The sequence below is a fragment of the Thermobia domestica genome, chromosome 10 (assembly GCF_964235325.1).
Source record: "Thermobia domestica chromosome 10, izTheDome1.hap1.1, whole genome shotgun sequence".
In the NCBI taxonomy this organism is placed as follows: Eukaryota; Metazoa; Arthropoda; class Insecta; order Zygentoma; family Lepismatidae; genus Thermobia; species Thermobia domestica.
Window position 1 is genome coordinate 164,662,895 of NC_137463.1, and position 15,226 is coordinate 164,678,120.

Sequence of the window (15,226 nt, forward strand, 5' to 3'; positions counted from 1 at the left end):
GCCATCACGATCGCCAGATTTAAGCTCTCTTGATTTTTCTTGTGGGTTTCATTAGGGAGCAAGTGTTTGAAACAGAACCTGAAAGCCGAAAGGTTTCACAACAAAGAAAATTCATGCATATGCCTCTGTGATACCAGCGATGCTTAGAAGAGTACATGCCATTACGCAGGTGCGTTTCATTCAGTGCTGCAGACATAACGGACAAGCTTTTGAACACTTATATTACAAATAAAGTCACAAACATTTTTGTCTTGCTTTATCAGTTTCATTAGTATGTGTCTCTGGAAATAAACCCAACTTACAGCTACATACATAGAAGTAACCCTATGCATGTACCCGATGTGATGAAATATATGCGCTTTATAAATTACTTACTTCACTGTATCGTTGGTTGTCCAGCTTCACTAATTGTACACACAAATGGACTACCTAATCTTTTAGGTATCATGAGATGAATTTCAAATTAGTATATTACGGTCGAGTCCATACACTTACCTTCCTCTCAGTCACCTTATCACTATCCAATGATTGGCAACAATTTCGAATCTGTAATTCCATCAAACTCATTGTTCACTACCTGAAAGGAAAGAAAGAAAAAAATAAGAACTAGCTATATACAAGATGTAAATGAAATAATATCGGCGTTACCATAGGCGGCGCCAGGATTTTGATAATGTGGGTGCAGGCTAGGAAGGGACAACACATCCTAATTGAGCCTTAAGATCTAAAAAAAATAATAATAATAATAATAATAAATAAATAAAAATAAAAAAAAAATAATCCCAAAGTTTTACTTTTAAAAAAACAACAGAAAAACACTGTATGATAGCAAGTAACTTATGAGAGACTTAAGTCACTCAAATATATCCAAACACAGGAAACAATAAATATATAAAATACAAAGGATTATTGTAGGAAATCTGGAAATTGAAGTTAATATGGGTGCAGCTGCACCCACTGTGGCGCCGCCTATGGAAGTTACCTCTGAGCTTGGCCTTAAAATAATAAATTACACATAAAATTGAAGGTTAGGGCATTCCATGTGAAAATATTACACACTAAATATAATGGTTGCTCGGTCATAAGCAATTTAATATTTTCACCAAAAGTTACCTTACCAACGTGCAAAGAATTTATTTATTTATTTATTTGTTGGGGAAGATGTTAGGGTTCATAATTAGAACTGGAAAGGAATTTAACAATAGTACTACACTAACAAAAATGTATTATGCCTATGTCCGATCAAAACTGGAATATGCTGCTGTGATTTGGAACCCATCACAACAGCAATACAGACCAACTGGAAAAGGTCCAATCTAAATTTATCAAATACTTGACGTACAAGACAACTGGAACCTATCCATATTATGAAAATTATCTAACATTAATAGACAACTTCTGTATCCCTACACTTGAACAAAGGCGAAATGTGACAGATTTGATTTTTCTTCATAAAATAGTACAAAACGAATTTAATTGTACGGATCTCATATCAACATTAAATTTTCATGTCCCGACACTTAAAACTCATGCTAATAACTCTGGTCTGTTTTATTGCAAAAAAGCAAGGACCAACGTATTATTGAAATCACCAATTTGGAGAATGTGTTCTACTTATAACAAAATATGTATCAAACACAAAGAAATTGACATCTGCAATATGAATTCTATGTTTAAGAAAACTGTTGTAAATGTATTATGTAATACACCAACACTATAATTGGGCTTATGCCTGTTGTGTTGATGGCAAATAAATAAATTTATTTTTAATTTGTCGCTGTCTTGAATTTAGGTTCATTTTTCTTCACTACCGCGTGTGAAAATAAGGATTTGCCATGATGTAGAAAATAGGCTGTTGCACAGTTACTACAAAAGAGGGAAAGTTGCTGTTTGTAGCCAACTATATTAGCAGAGATATTGGTCTTTCATAAAACATATATAACGGCAGGAAAATGGTATGGTTAAAAGGATTTTCAAGATCTCGAATGCAGCCATCAAAAGTACTTGAAACTACAAAATGAGGTTTTCTGCACAAGAACTGTGACTAGAAGGGTTTTCAGAAATGGTAAAATATAGCTGGAATTGGAAGTCCTTCATACCAATTTTTGGCACTGAAAATTACAAAAACAGCCTAATCTCTGAAAGGGAGGGAAGCAGGAAATTTAAAAATTTGGCCCTACATACTCCTACCAATTCTGAATACAAACTGTGGGTTTAATTTTGTGGTTTACATTAGTGAACGATTTACAAGCTCAAAAATCCTTAGATATAGGGTCAGTTATGTTTTAAAACTTGAAACTAAAAACTATCTGGAGAAATAAGCATCGGACGAAAAAATATTCCGAAATAACAAGTTAACATTTTGGAGGGGGAAATTCACCTGTAATAAAATTAGTCCCCCTGGGGCTGCAGTGAAGGAAAATGTAAATGGGGACTCGCATGCAGAGCCACCTTCCACGAGTCGAGGAAATGCGTAACACATTGGTATCGTTTATCGCAGACTTATTCTGGAATGAATCGTGGGAGCTCCCAATCGAAGAAACCTTAGTGAGACTAGCTTTCTCTGATTACAGCGGTATCTACCAGGAACTTAAAAAAAAAAAAAAAAAAAAAAAAAAAAAAAAAAAAAAAAACGAATAACACTTACTTACTTACTCTCGTAAGATCTGAATCTCAAGAGGAGATAAGAAATGGTGGTCCAAAAGTAAGTTTTCAAAGTTGTCCCTACTCCACCAACAGGGGGAGGGTTACTTTTATCGCTGCTGAATTTTCCCCTCCGAAATATTAACTTCTTATTTCGGATTTTTCTTTTTCGATCGATGCTTATTTCTGTAGGTAGTTTGTAATCTCAAGTTAAAAAAACTCACCTTATATATAAGAAATTTGAGAACCTGTTCATCGGTGAAAACCAAATTGTTCATCAGTGAAAACCACAAAATAAACTCCACAGTTTGTATTCAGAACTAGTAGGAGTACCTAGGGCTAAAATTTCAAACTTCTTCCTGCACTCAGGCCGCGGTGGCTCAGTGGTAGAGCGCTCACCTCTGATGCATGGGATTCCTGGTTCGATCCCACTTCACGCCAAGTGAATTTTGTGGTGGTGTGTGAGTGGGTTTCCTCGGGTCTTCCCGTTTTCTCCCACTTTTTCATTCCACCATTTCATTCATTTCTCATCATCACCGTCTTCTTAAGCGTGGGACGTAAAACCCAAAGACTTAATTTCATTTTCTTTATCTTCCTGCACTCCACTTTCAGATATTTGACCTTGAAATTATTTTCTCGGAGCCAAAATTTTGCATGAAAAACTTTCAGTTCCAGCTATATTTCACCATTTCTGAAAACCCTTTTAGCCATAGTTCGTGTACAGAACACCCCATCCTGTGGTTTTAGGTAATTTCGTTTGCTCCTGAAATTGGCAGAGTTTGTACTTCTGAGGCTGCATTCGCGATCCTAAAATCCCTTTTACCACATTATTATTCTGCCTTTACGTATGTTTTATGAAAAACCAATGTATCTGCTTTGAGAAGTATAAACCACAACCTTCCATCTTGGGAAGTAATTGTGCACTAGAATATTTTCTACATCACTGAAAATCCTTATTTTTACATGAGATTGAACAAAAATAAATCTAAATCCAAGTTGGTGGCAGATGAAAACAATTTTACAATATTTCTCTTAACCCTTTAACTGCTACAATGTATTAGCAAAAACTATTCCTGGGGCCAAAACGTAATTTGGATTTTTCTCATTTTATTTGGACCGATTCTGCATACTGCATGTGTATAATCTTCGAAAACAAAAAAGTGTGCGGCATTCATACGTGCCACGCGGCAAAAATTTATAAAAACAGTGAGGCATAGCGTTGATGCCTCATGGCGGTTAAAGGTTTATAAAAAACTGACGGTAGAGACGCTTCCCCCCCTCAACTGATGATGTCACATGGAATGACCGGAACACCTTCTTCTCTATAAGGTTCAATGTAGTATCTTTCTATGACGCCGCACACATCCAATTGATACGCGAGTTCTTACCGTACTTTAAATCAGCATGTCTGGAGTAATGGAAACGGGAGCCGCTACAAGCCTGCACCACCAAGTCGGGTAGTCAGCAGGTACTAGAGGAATATACATATAATTCTTCACCCCCCCCCCCCCCCGCAAAAAAAAATACATGAGGTTCCATCGGATGACCTTGGATGCCACAGCCCCACCGAACAAAACCTGTCTATTGGCTACCAATCCAGCGGTTGGGAATTACAGCATCTGAAATCTCGCGTTTAGCCTTATAATAGTGGGGGAGCGCACATCTTACTGTCGAAGTTCCTTCAGTTGCAAAGAACCATACTTGAGACATATCCAGATAAGCAACTCTTATTACACTTGCTTAACGAGAAAGAACGCAGTACAATCGCCGTCCGGATAGCATACAAAATATATTTACTTTCGCGCTGTCTCGTTCGCATTGTAAGAACTTCTGGTCATTTTCTGACCTCCAATACGGTCATTATATGTGTTAAACTGTCCCCTAAGGTGAAATGTTGATCCATTACTGAACAAACTAGATCACGAAAGTCATCATCTTCATGTTGCAACATGTTCACCGCGGAGATGCCAAGATTAGCATTGTCAATAAACTTGAAAGCCTGTAATATTTGTAAACGGTATATACGCAAAGTGTCTCCTTAAAATCTTCCAGGAGCATTGCTAGAATACAGCTGGCATTCCTAACAGATTTTTCAGCACTACACTTGAGGGATTCTCTGAAGAAATCTTCACCATTCTCTTTAGACATTCTTCTAACATTCTTTTTCTCATACAGATATCGGGTGATTTCAAACTTATTATATTATCGACGAATTATAGGCACTTGGAGTATCACAATTCAACTTTGTGTGGAACGCAATTTGAACTGTTTCTGGTTCTGCAGACTACAGATTCTGCAGATTCTACAGGGCGAATTGCAAAAGACAACGAAATAATTTATGCGCATGCACACGACTTAAGCTTTTAGCTTTGCTCATTGATTCTAGACGTAAATGAACAAAATCCCTAAATCCCCCGATATTCTCAATTTTGTTTTCAATGCCATACAATAAAACAATATATCGCACTTTTTCTTGTAATAAGATGTTAAAAATCACAAATTTAAGGGAGAATAAAAAGAAACTGTCTTACTTTGTAAGTTTTGACAGATAAAGAACATGATTCGATTCTTTGTACAGCTTCAACTAGCCGCATACATACGATATTTTGCCAGGTAATGAAACAAGTGGTGATCGATCACCTATTCATTTTAATTAAAACCACCTAAATTTTGACATACGATGTATTACAATATATATAGAACAATATATGGTGCAACACAGAAATCGGTCGACAAATGGGCATCAAAACAATTAACATCTTTGATTACATATAATGACTGAATTCACATCCTCTGTTTACATTGAATGATTCAACTGTGAAACAGGCAGTTACCAACGTGAAGATAGTGCCTAATGTGATCCTAACATTCTTCTGTCACGCACGAAAGTGGGGTACGAAAGATGTGCTTAATGTCGGGCGTGATCCTTTGTTTCAAGTCTATAGATATAGGTTCTATCTGATAAACTTGCTGCTTGACACACCCAAAAGAAAACATCGAGGGGAGTGAGTTCGGACGAACGTAAAAGCCGTAACTGTGATCAATCTCGTTCAATTAAGCGCACACCAAATATCACATTTAGTTTATGCCGAACTGTCATAGCCATGACTATATATTGTTGAGACAATAATTTTCCGTTGAGGAATTCCAGTAACTTGGTGTCCAGCAATTCTTCATATTTGCACTAGTTGACATTAGCATCAAAGAAATGTGATCACACAGCTATAGCTCCAAGTATGCACATCACTCCATCACCTTAGGAGTATCAGGTTGTTCGATTCACGGATCAATCGTGAGTTGTCACTCGACAAAAATTCATTTTGTGTATGAGCGTGTCCATCCAGAAAAAATAGGCACGCGTAACTGAACAGAACATGCTAGTGATGTGAGGTGGAAAATTTTCCATTTCGGAAAATTTCCCGCTATATTTTTTCGGAAAATTTTCCGTTCTAAAAAAATATCAGTAATCAAGTAATAATTCCTCAGTAATCATAAAATTGATTGAATTCACGTATAGAAATGTTAAAAAGTGAAAGATCGTTTAAAGAATCTGAAAATTTTCACGGCTCAGACAATTTTCAGTACTATGTAGGAACAAGTGAAACAATTTTTCACAAATCGAAATATTTTCTGTCTTCTATGGAAAAATTGAAAAACTTTTTATGGGTCGGAAAATTTTCATCATTTTGAAGCAAAAAGTAAAACAACTTTTTGTGAATAGGAAAGTTTTATTGCTCTGTAGAAACAAGTGGAAAAAACTTTTCATAAGCCTGACAATTATGGATGTTAGGTGGAAAAGTTTCCACTATATTTAACTGCACATTCAGCTAAAAAATTGAATTTCTTTAGAGGAAAGTTACTCAGCAACAAATTATAATTTTCAATTAGCTTTCGGGAACAGGAAAATTTTCTATTTCAAGTTGGAAAGTAAAAATTTATATAGTCTCTGTCTCTGTCTCTGTCTGTCTCCATGTTTCTCTGTCTCTCTCTGCGAGCTCCGTATGCTATGTGCGGTTAGCATACGCACCTTTGGCATGGAAGACCTGGCTTCGATTCCCGACGGGAGCTCATGTAATTCGGATTCCATGTTAATCAGCAGGTCCCGTCTCACATAGCCTCGCTGCTCAAAGGGACGTTAAACTCAAAATCAACTCTCTCTCTCTCTCTCTCTGTATGTGTGTGTACAGTGCAGGGGACATACATCGAGTTTGTAGAGTACAGATATCTCATTCTATTATTTAAAATTTAAATTTATTAAAAGTGATAAATATTTTCCGATTCATAAAAACATACTCCACTTATTTCTACATCGTTGTTTAGCCGTAAAATTTATTGGTAATAAATATTGTCTTGAAAAGTTTCATGAAGTGAAAATCTAACGATTCTTCATTTCTTCAAAAATGTTTCGAAAACTTCAATGCGTTCTTCCCTTGAAATCCACCTTTGATTTCATAAAATTATATTTCGTCAGTTTAATGCTCGTAAGACGAAGTTTTCTCATAGCTTTACTACTTTTCTAGATTTACATACTGCAACATTTATAAATAAGTAGAGATAATATAAAGTGCCTACTGTAAATTTTTGACTACCCAAAATTTGAATAACTCATGAAAACAAATACTGACCATTTTCTGGAAACAAACATTTATTTATTCATATATTCATTCAGAAGAGAAAGTAGGAGGCTGATTTGTGTAGTTGTTCTTCCAAAAAATAATAAAAGAAACGTAAAAAGCTGCACTATTAGCGCTGCGTTCTAAAAACAACAATTTCATTTATTATTACAAAATAAAAAATATATTTCCTTTTTTTATTTATATATATATGTACTTGCTTTATCGAATCGTTATTATTTCTAATACATTTTTATACATAATAATGGTAGTTTTACAATACAAATATCTGCTCTAAGATGTTGATTATACAAAATTCCAATATTGAAATTATGATTTACGAGTGTTAAACACAATAAAATCAAAACATTTCTTCTTATTTTCTGTTACAAAAATAATCTTTATAAGGAACTTTTATGCAGTTATTTCATTACATAGGCAGGGCTATATGTGAAGAAATAGTGGAATTTTCTGTTTGTGAAATAATTGATAAATCCACAAAAGGTTTCTTATCGATTTCTTGTTACATTTTAAATAATAGAATGTGATATTTGTTCTCTACGAACTCGATGTATGTTCCCTGCATTTTATATATATATACGCACGCACACACACACACACACACACACAGAGAGAAACACTATGTAAATTTTTGCTTCCCAACTTGAATTATTAGAAAATTTTCCGGTTCCCAAAAGCTAATTGGAAAATTATAATTTGTTGCTGTCTAACTTTCTTCTACATGAATTGAATTTTATAGCTCAATGTGCAGTTAAATATTCTGGAAATTTTTTCACCTAATATCACTATACATAATATCCATAATTGTCCGGCTTATGAAAGGTTTTCAACTTGTTTCTACATTACAATTAAAATTTTTCGATCCATGAAAATTCCTTTCACATGTTTCTACAGAGCAATAAAACTTTCCGATTCAGTTTTTTTTTCTTTTTTTTTTTTTTTTTTCAATTTTTCCATACAGGACAGACAATTTTTCGATTCATGAAAAATTGTTTCACTTGTTCCTACATAGTGAAGAAAATTGTCTGAACCATGAAAATTTTCAGATTCTTTAAACGATCTTTCATTTCTAACATTCCCATACATGAATTCAATTAATTTTATGATTAATGAGAAATTGTTACTTGATTACTGATATTTGTTTAGAACGGAAAATTTTCCACGTCACATCACGGCTAAACAACGATGTAGGAATAACTGGAGTATATTTTTATGAATCGAAAAATTTTCATCACTGGAACATGTCGAAGGAAAAGACAGATGAGCCTACAACTGCTGTATGATCCCCTTCATTGTGTGTACAAGCTTTAACTTGTAGCTTTGAAAATATGCTGAAAATGTTCAGTATTCTGCGAACAGACTCTACTGAACCACTTTCGCGAGCCACATAGCGCTCTGACCTTTTGGGGCTGACTGTCATCTTCGCAATCACATTTACTGAATTCTGTTCATTTGTAGCAAATTTGCAACATCCATTGCGTTTTCTGTCATATACACTGAATTTACTGCTCTTGAACTTATCGAATTATTTCGCTACATTTTGGTATTATGATCTTGAAATGACAGGATAATGATAATGGACCTCATCTACAGCTTCTCCACAGAGCAGTACTAACTCCACTCGATATTCAAGACTATACATTATCGTCTTGGTACTCTCAATACACACAACTCGAAACTCTATGCAAGAATGTTCTCTTCTTTACGTCAACTCTCTACATACTGTTGCTCCATACAATAAACGAAATAAACCACAAATTATATTAACACTGTACTAATTGCTGTTTATCGTGACCTAACGTATACCCTCATTCCACTCTACCTGATGCCGAAACACCGATAAAATAGGTGAATTGTCGTGGCAGAATTCGTTTATGCACAGAGTCAATCCACACCAAATCATCACACACAAGAAAAGGACTTTTTAACCTCATCATCTCAGATTGTGATAAAAGTTGGTGAAAAGCAAGAGCTTGTGGAGTAAACAACATTCACCAAGTTATAAGCTCCAGTGACAAGTAGTTGTCATATAGCAGTGTTGCCAACCTGACAAAAAAAGTGCCGTTTTTCGCAAACATGCCAAACGAAAAAAAAATCGTAACTTCGCTCCTAATTTAGATAGAAACGTCATGCTGGGCTTGTTATAAAGCTAAAGGAATACCCTTTCAATAAAAAAATAGGGATAAACCATTTCTGTTATTTTTTGGTGCCAATGTCACACACTGTGACCTTTGGCCTCAAATATCTGTAAAAATGGATTTTTAATTTTTGTCAACAAAAAAACACGTTGTGTATTGTCATGGTGTCCATTTGTTATGTAAATTTCATGTTGGGATGGCTACGGGAACAGGAATTACAAAGTAATGAACCTAGCAGACCAATAAAAATGCCATATTAAATGAATGGATATGATGTAAGAATTTTCTAAGTGTAATATAAATTCCCTTGAAACAATAAATTGTCGCACATTTTAAAATGGTACTCACCTACAAGTGAACAGGGTATTGCTTTATCCTTTGCATTCTCTCTTGCGTGGTAATAACATCTGTACTGGGAAATAATATGTGCTACCAGTAGCTGTGCACGGGTCCACTGAAGCAAGAACATGAGTGATTGGACAGACACATCCGGAGGTTGAGAATGTAAGCTGGGTAAGTTGTTCGAAAATGCGGAGGTCTGCTTATCAACGTACCACTACTGCCTATCAATTATGATGTGCAACCCACCTCAACCGCAGTGCTTCTTCCAGCAGTGCACTGAATAAGTAGCTATGGTGAGGGGCATTCTGGATAATGTTCTTGAACAGAATGCAATTGAACATGTTAACTCCAAACATTGTGTTACTTCTAATACATGTGCCCTTGTGACAATGAAGCCACTAACGAATTGGTTGACCTATTTATTTCTAAATGAACACTCTTGCGGGCACATGCTTTTTATTGCAAACCAACGGGCAAAGTACATGAAGGACACTAAAGATGATTTAACTGTAGGTGAAGTTGTCTTTGCGGAAAATTATTCCTTCATTTTGCAAAACGAGGTCCAAGGTTTCCCTTGGAACAACGCACAAGCCACTGTTCACCCATTTGCTGTTTATTTCCGTGAAATCCCTGCAGTTGGAATCGAATACACTAACCTTATCATAATCTCGGACTGCATGCAACATCACACCACTGCTGTACTTGTGTTTCAGAAGAGATTGATTACACTTTTGAAAGAAAACATCAACGGAGTATCTTATATATATTATTTTTCTGATGGCAGTGGTGAACAATACAAGAACAGGAGAAACTTCACCAATTTACTACACCGCTGCGATGATTTTGGAATCCATGCTGAATGGCCCTTCTTTGCCACTTCCCATGGTAAGAGTGTCTGTGATGGGATTGGAGTGACTATAAAGAGGCTAGCTGCTTGAGCAAGTTTGCAGCACCCATCCTCAGACCAAATAATTACTCCACAGCAGCTATTTGTTTGGGCAGAGAAGAATGTACACAACATGAACTTTGCGTATGTTACCCACTAAGAAATCACTGCTGCAGATAAAGTTCTGAGTGCACGATTTGATACAGCACGACCAGTACCAGGAACACAAAAGCTTCATGCATTCATACCAGTACTAGTTGACAAGTTAGTTGTGAAAAGATATTCTACAACAGTAGTGAGTGTAGTCCACCACATGAACATTTCAAGACAATCAGTTTCACTAGAGGAATCGAAAGAATTTGTGACATGTGTTTATGATGATGCATAGTGCTTAAAACATGTGATGATCATGAATGCGTATATGCAATAAGTTCTTATTAACTTCCTTCATCCTCATGGCCCATCATCGTATGTTTATCCCCAACCTTCTGATGCTCTGACTGTTCCAATCACTCATGTTCTTGCTTCAGTGGACCCGTGCACAGCCACTGATAGCACATATAATTTACCAGCTACACGCGTTACTACCACGCAAGAGAGAACGGAAAGGATAAAGCAACATCCTCTTCAGTCGTAGGTGAGTACCATTTTGAAATGTGGAACATTTACTTGTTTCAAGGGGATTTATATTACACTTGAAAGATTCTTACATCATATCCACCCATTTAATACTGCATTTTTACTGAAGTCTGCTATGTTCATTGCTTTGTAACTTCTGTTCTCGTTGCCATCTCAACATGAAATTTACACAACAGATGGACACCATGACACTACATAACATGTGTTTTTCTTCGATAAAAATGCATTTTTTCAGATATTTGAGATCAAAGGTCACAGTGTGTGACCTTGACACCAAAAATTAACAGAAACGGTTTACATCTATTTTTCATTGAAAGGGCATTCCTTCAGCTTAAAAAAAAAAAAAAAAAAAAACGGCATGTCGTTTCTACTTAAATTAGGAGCGAGATATGATTTTTTTTCGTTTAGCATGTTTGCGAAAAATGGCACTTTCTCAGGTTGGCAACACTGTTTCATTTGACAACTACTTATCAATGGAGTTTATAACTTGGCAAATGTTGTTTACTCCACAAGCTTTTGGTTTCCACCAACTCTGATCACAATCTGAGATGGTGAGATTTTGCGCTGTGATGATTTGGAATGGAATGATCCCGCATAGGCCTACTCCCCGCCGTTGATGCGCTTGTTCTCTGCGGATTATCACCCCACCCACCCCTGTCCTGACTCGATTATATAGCATTCTCATTTAGTGGCCACCTAGCACAAGTTGACTTGCTTTTGCAGTCATTTTTATGGTGCGTCTGACTCATATTTATACCTGTTACGAAAAGTATTCGTAAAGTGAATCTGCCCCTATGAATGCAACTGCTACCCTAAGAAACAATTTCTAAGGCATTAGGGGTGAATTTCGTGATGAAATAATTGCATATAATAGGATAGCACATCAGTTTTCACGCGTAATATCAATCTGAAAGCAATTATTCGTACATGTGCCAGGGTAATAAAACAATCTAGTACATCTCAGGGAATCATTTAAAGCAAGAAAAGTGAAAAGAAAATACTTCTTATCCCCCAAATCAACTGTTAGGGATTCTGGTTTACTTGCTAGTTATTACGGTTCGTTATTTGTAACTGATGTAGATATAACCGGCTCCAGAGCTGTCGATGGATTTAGAGGAGATTCTAAACTATACCCAATACTTTGTCAATTTGACAGATCATTCTTAAATTCCACCGTATTGTGGAGAAGTAGCTTCTTACTTTGTTTCAATAAGATAAGAATACACAGCTGTAAATCCAGAAAGAGAACAAGCAACACCCAAAATCTTCAGCATTCCATATCTATACCCTCTGTTGAGTTCTCTCACATCTTCACCTGTGAGTAAATACAAGGGGTTAACTTTACAATGCCCGCTCCAGTTGCATCCTTATGCAGAGACGATAAATTATACTCTAATAATTTTAACAAAATGGGTCCAAACTTCCCTATGCTAACCCGACCCTCCCTTCCCCATTCATTCCTGCCTTATTCTAGTCTACTATCCTACTAAAGCGATCCTACTTGTCAATGCACAGCTGGGACGTGTACGGTAAAGTTTCCCCAATAAAAGAACCCTTTTCGGCAAATTTTTACTTTGACTCCAACTGTGACTTCTGTTAAGAATTATACTATAAGTACAAGGGCCACAATGTTACTATACGATGTTAAGAATTATACTATAAGTACAAGGGCCACAATGTTACTATACGAAGTTAAGAATTATACTATAAGTACAAGGGCCACAATGTTACTAAACCTATAAGAACCGATTAAAGTCACAGTTGGAGTCAAAGTAAAGACTTGCCCCCTTTTCTGCATTATTCGTAGTAAATGAAGTAAAAAGTGTCATTCCAATATGAACGCATGCTCTAAAACCCTGCAAGGGTAGATGAAGAAATGTGTATGTTAATTCATTTTCTGTTTGACAACACCTCGTACGAAGTTAAATGAACCCCATTTTCATTTACTTCACTTTCTATATTACCTTCATGATGTTATACTACAGAGAAAATAGGATTTTTGTTTTTTCTCTGTGGTTACACTTTTAACATCACACTTGTTCCTCGTGCTCCAACACCTAGTACTCACCTGATTCGCAAAGGTCAACTCTTACGTGTCAAGTTATCTGTACTACAATTCATCTAAACATTATTTCCTGTCTATATGGATTACGTATTAATATCTTTGAAACTAATTCAACAAGACTCTAATTTCACATATTAAAATTCCAGCGCAACTCTCTACCCAGTGTTTACACACAAACCACATCAGAGTTGCCAGTTACCCGCCTTCTGGTGTTGCCAATGATACAATTCAAAATTCCGTAAGAATCATGAACAAAAACACCAGAATTCCACTAGAATATGTTCTAACTTAAAATCTAATACTAAAGAATATTTTCATATATAAACGTACTGGGCTTTATGCAGAGTCGTTTTGATGTATGATGAATGTTATACTAAAAGCCTGACTAATGAAATGAACATATGTTAGTCGAACTCTTTAGTATGCTACTCTCAGAATAACACGTCAGAACGACTCTGCATAAGGCCGACTATCACTACCACACCACTTGTCAGTGGCGGCCGGTGGATTGTGGTTTCGGGTGTTGCAGTGCGAACGATAAGAGACAGAAGATATAAAGTGGACTCATTGACTAATTAGGATAACTTTAGATGCAAATGCTATGTGACATGTTAAATTAAATAAAATTCTGTTTTTAAAAAATAAAAAAATGCAGAACATTTTATCCGATTAATCACATTAATTAATTAGTAAGTTCATTCTCCTCTCTTTGATCGGAGAAAATCTGTCTAATACATGCTGGTTGAACTCTGGTATTCTTATTGTCAGGTCTTTTTCGATGGAAAGCATAACCAATGGTGATAACCTTTCTTGGGACATTCAATTCCTTGAAAGTGTCAATTCTTTTCGATGTGAAAAAAGCTTTTCTTATTTTGCTGACGCCATAAGTACAGTTAATATTAATTTCAGAAGATTTGTAGATTCACTAAATATTTTTTTCTAGATTATTGCAAACAATTCTTTCTAGCAAACTCAATCTCTGACAGTGATCCGAATTCCTCTTCAGCGTTGACTGAAGAGAGTTCATAGCAGAGATTAGTGTTATAAAAAAATGTACATTGAACACACTTTATTCACAGTTTATCCAGGAAAATTTAAAATAAATTGAAGAAATGTATCTGGTGCAAACAACACTACTGCCATAAGATATCTTGTAAATTTAAACTTGATTTTTTTTTTTGAACACTCCTGAATTGCCCTTTGCTTGTTTTGTCTAAGTCTTAATTGCAAATTTTTCCTCAGTTGAAAGCTGTATGTTTTTTATAAGTTATTTATAGAAGTCATGGTATACAATTCATTCAGAATTTGTAGGTTATTTACAGAACTAAAGCACACAATAAAATTAAACCTAATAATTAAAAACCAAACAGCTGATACAAAATAGGTACTGGTATATGAATTCCGAATGTCACATATTCATACATCAACACACACACACACACACATGTGCATAAAAGAAAAAACTACATTCCAAATCATCCGTCTTCGTTGTTACGCAATGCACGATGAACACAATATACTTCCACATGAGGCGAAACAATGCTTACCAATGTGGTATGTTCTGGAAAGGAAACCTCGAAACCCGCCAGATGAAGGATCAGCATGTAACAGAAGCCAAAAATCAAAGAACATCAAAACATACAGCACTGCCAGTTCTACACCCAGAAATGTTAACTGGGAGGGGTCCAAAGTATTTGACGGAGGTCCAATACGTCTACATAATATGGAACCTGTCTTATACTGCACCCGAAAAGACGATAAGTAATTCTTACTGTCATCTATATTTTTAGAAAAAATGATAGAACGATTATTTTTATAAGAAAAGAAAGAGTACATGATGAGGCGTAAAATAAAATACAGTATTTAGCCTACATCAATC

At 35.7% G+C, this 15,226-nt stretch overlaps 1 protein-coding gene across 1 annotated transcript in view; it reads right to left on the bottom strand.

Moving 5' to 3' along the window:
- tefu (Serine/threonine-protein kinase tefu) overlaps nucleotides 1-13,536 on the bottom strand; it is a 183,056-nt gene extending 169,520 nt beyond the window's left edge. The window contains exons 1-2 of the mRNA XM_081728713.1: nucleotides 13,351-13,536; nucleotides 496-577 (exon numbers count right to left, since the gene is read on the bottom strand). Coding sequence (XP_081584839.1) covers nucleotides 496-567 — 72 coding nt within the window. The 5' untranslated portion in view covers nucleotides 568-577; nucleotides 13,351-13,536. The remainder of the gene's footprint in view (nucleotides 1-495; nucleotides 578-13,350) is intronic.
- Nucleotides 13,537-15,226: the final 1,690 nt, after the last annotated feature.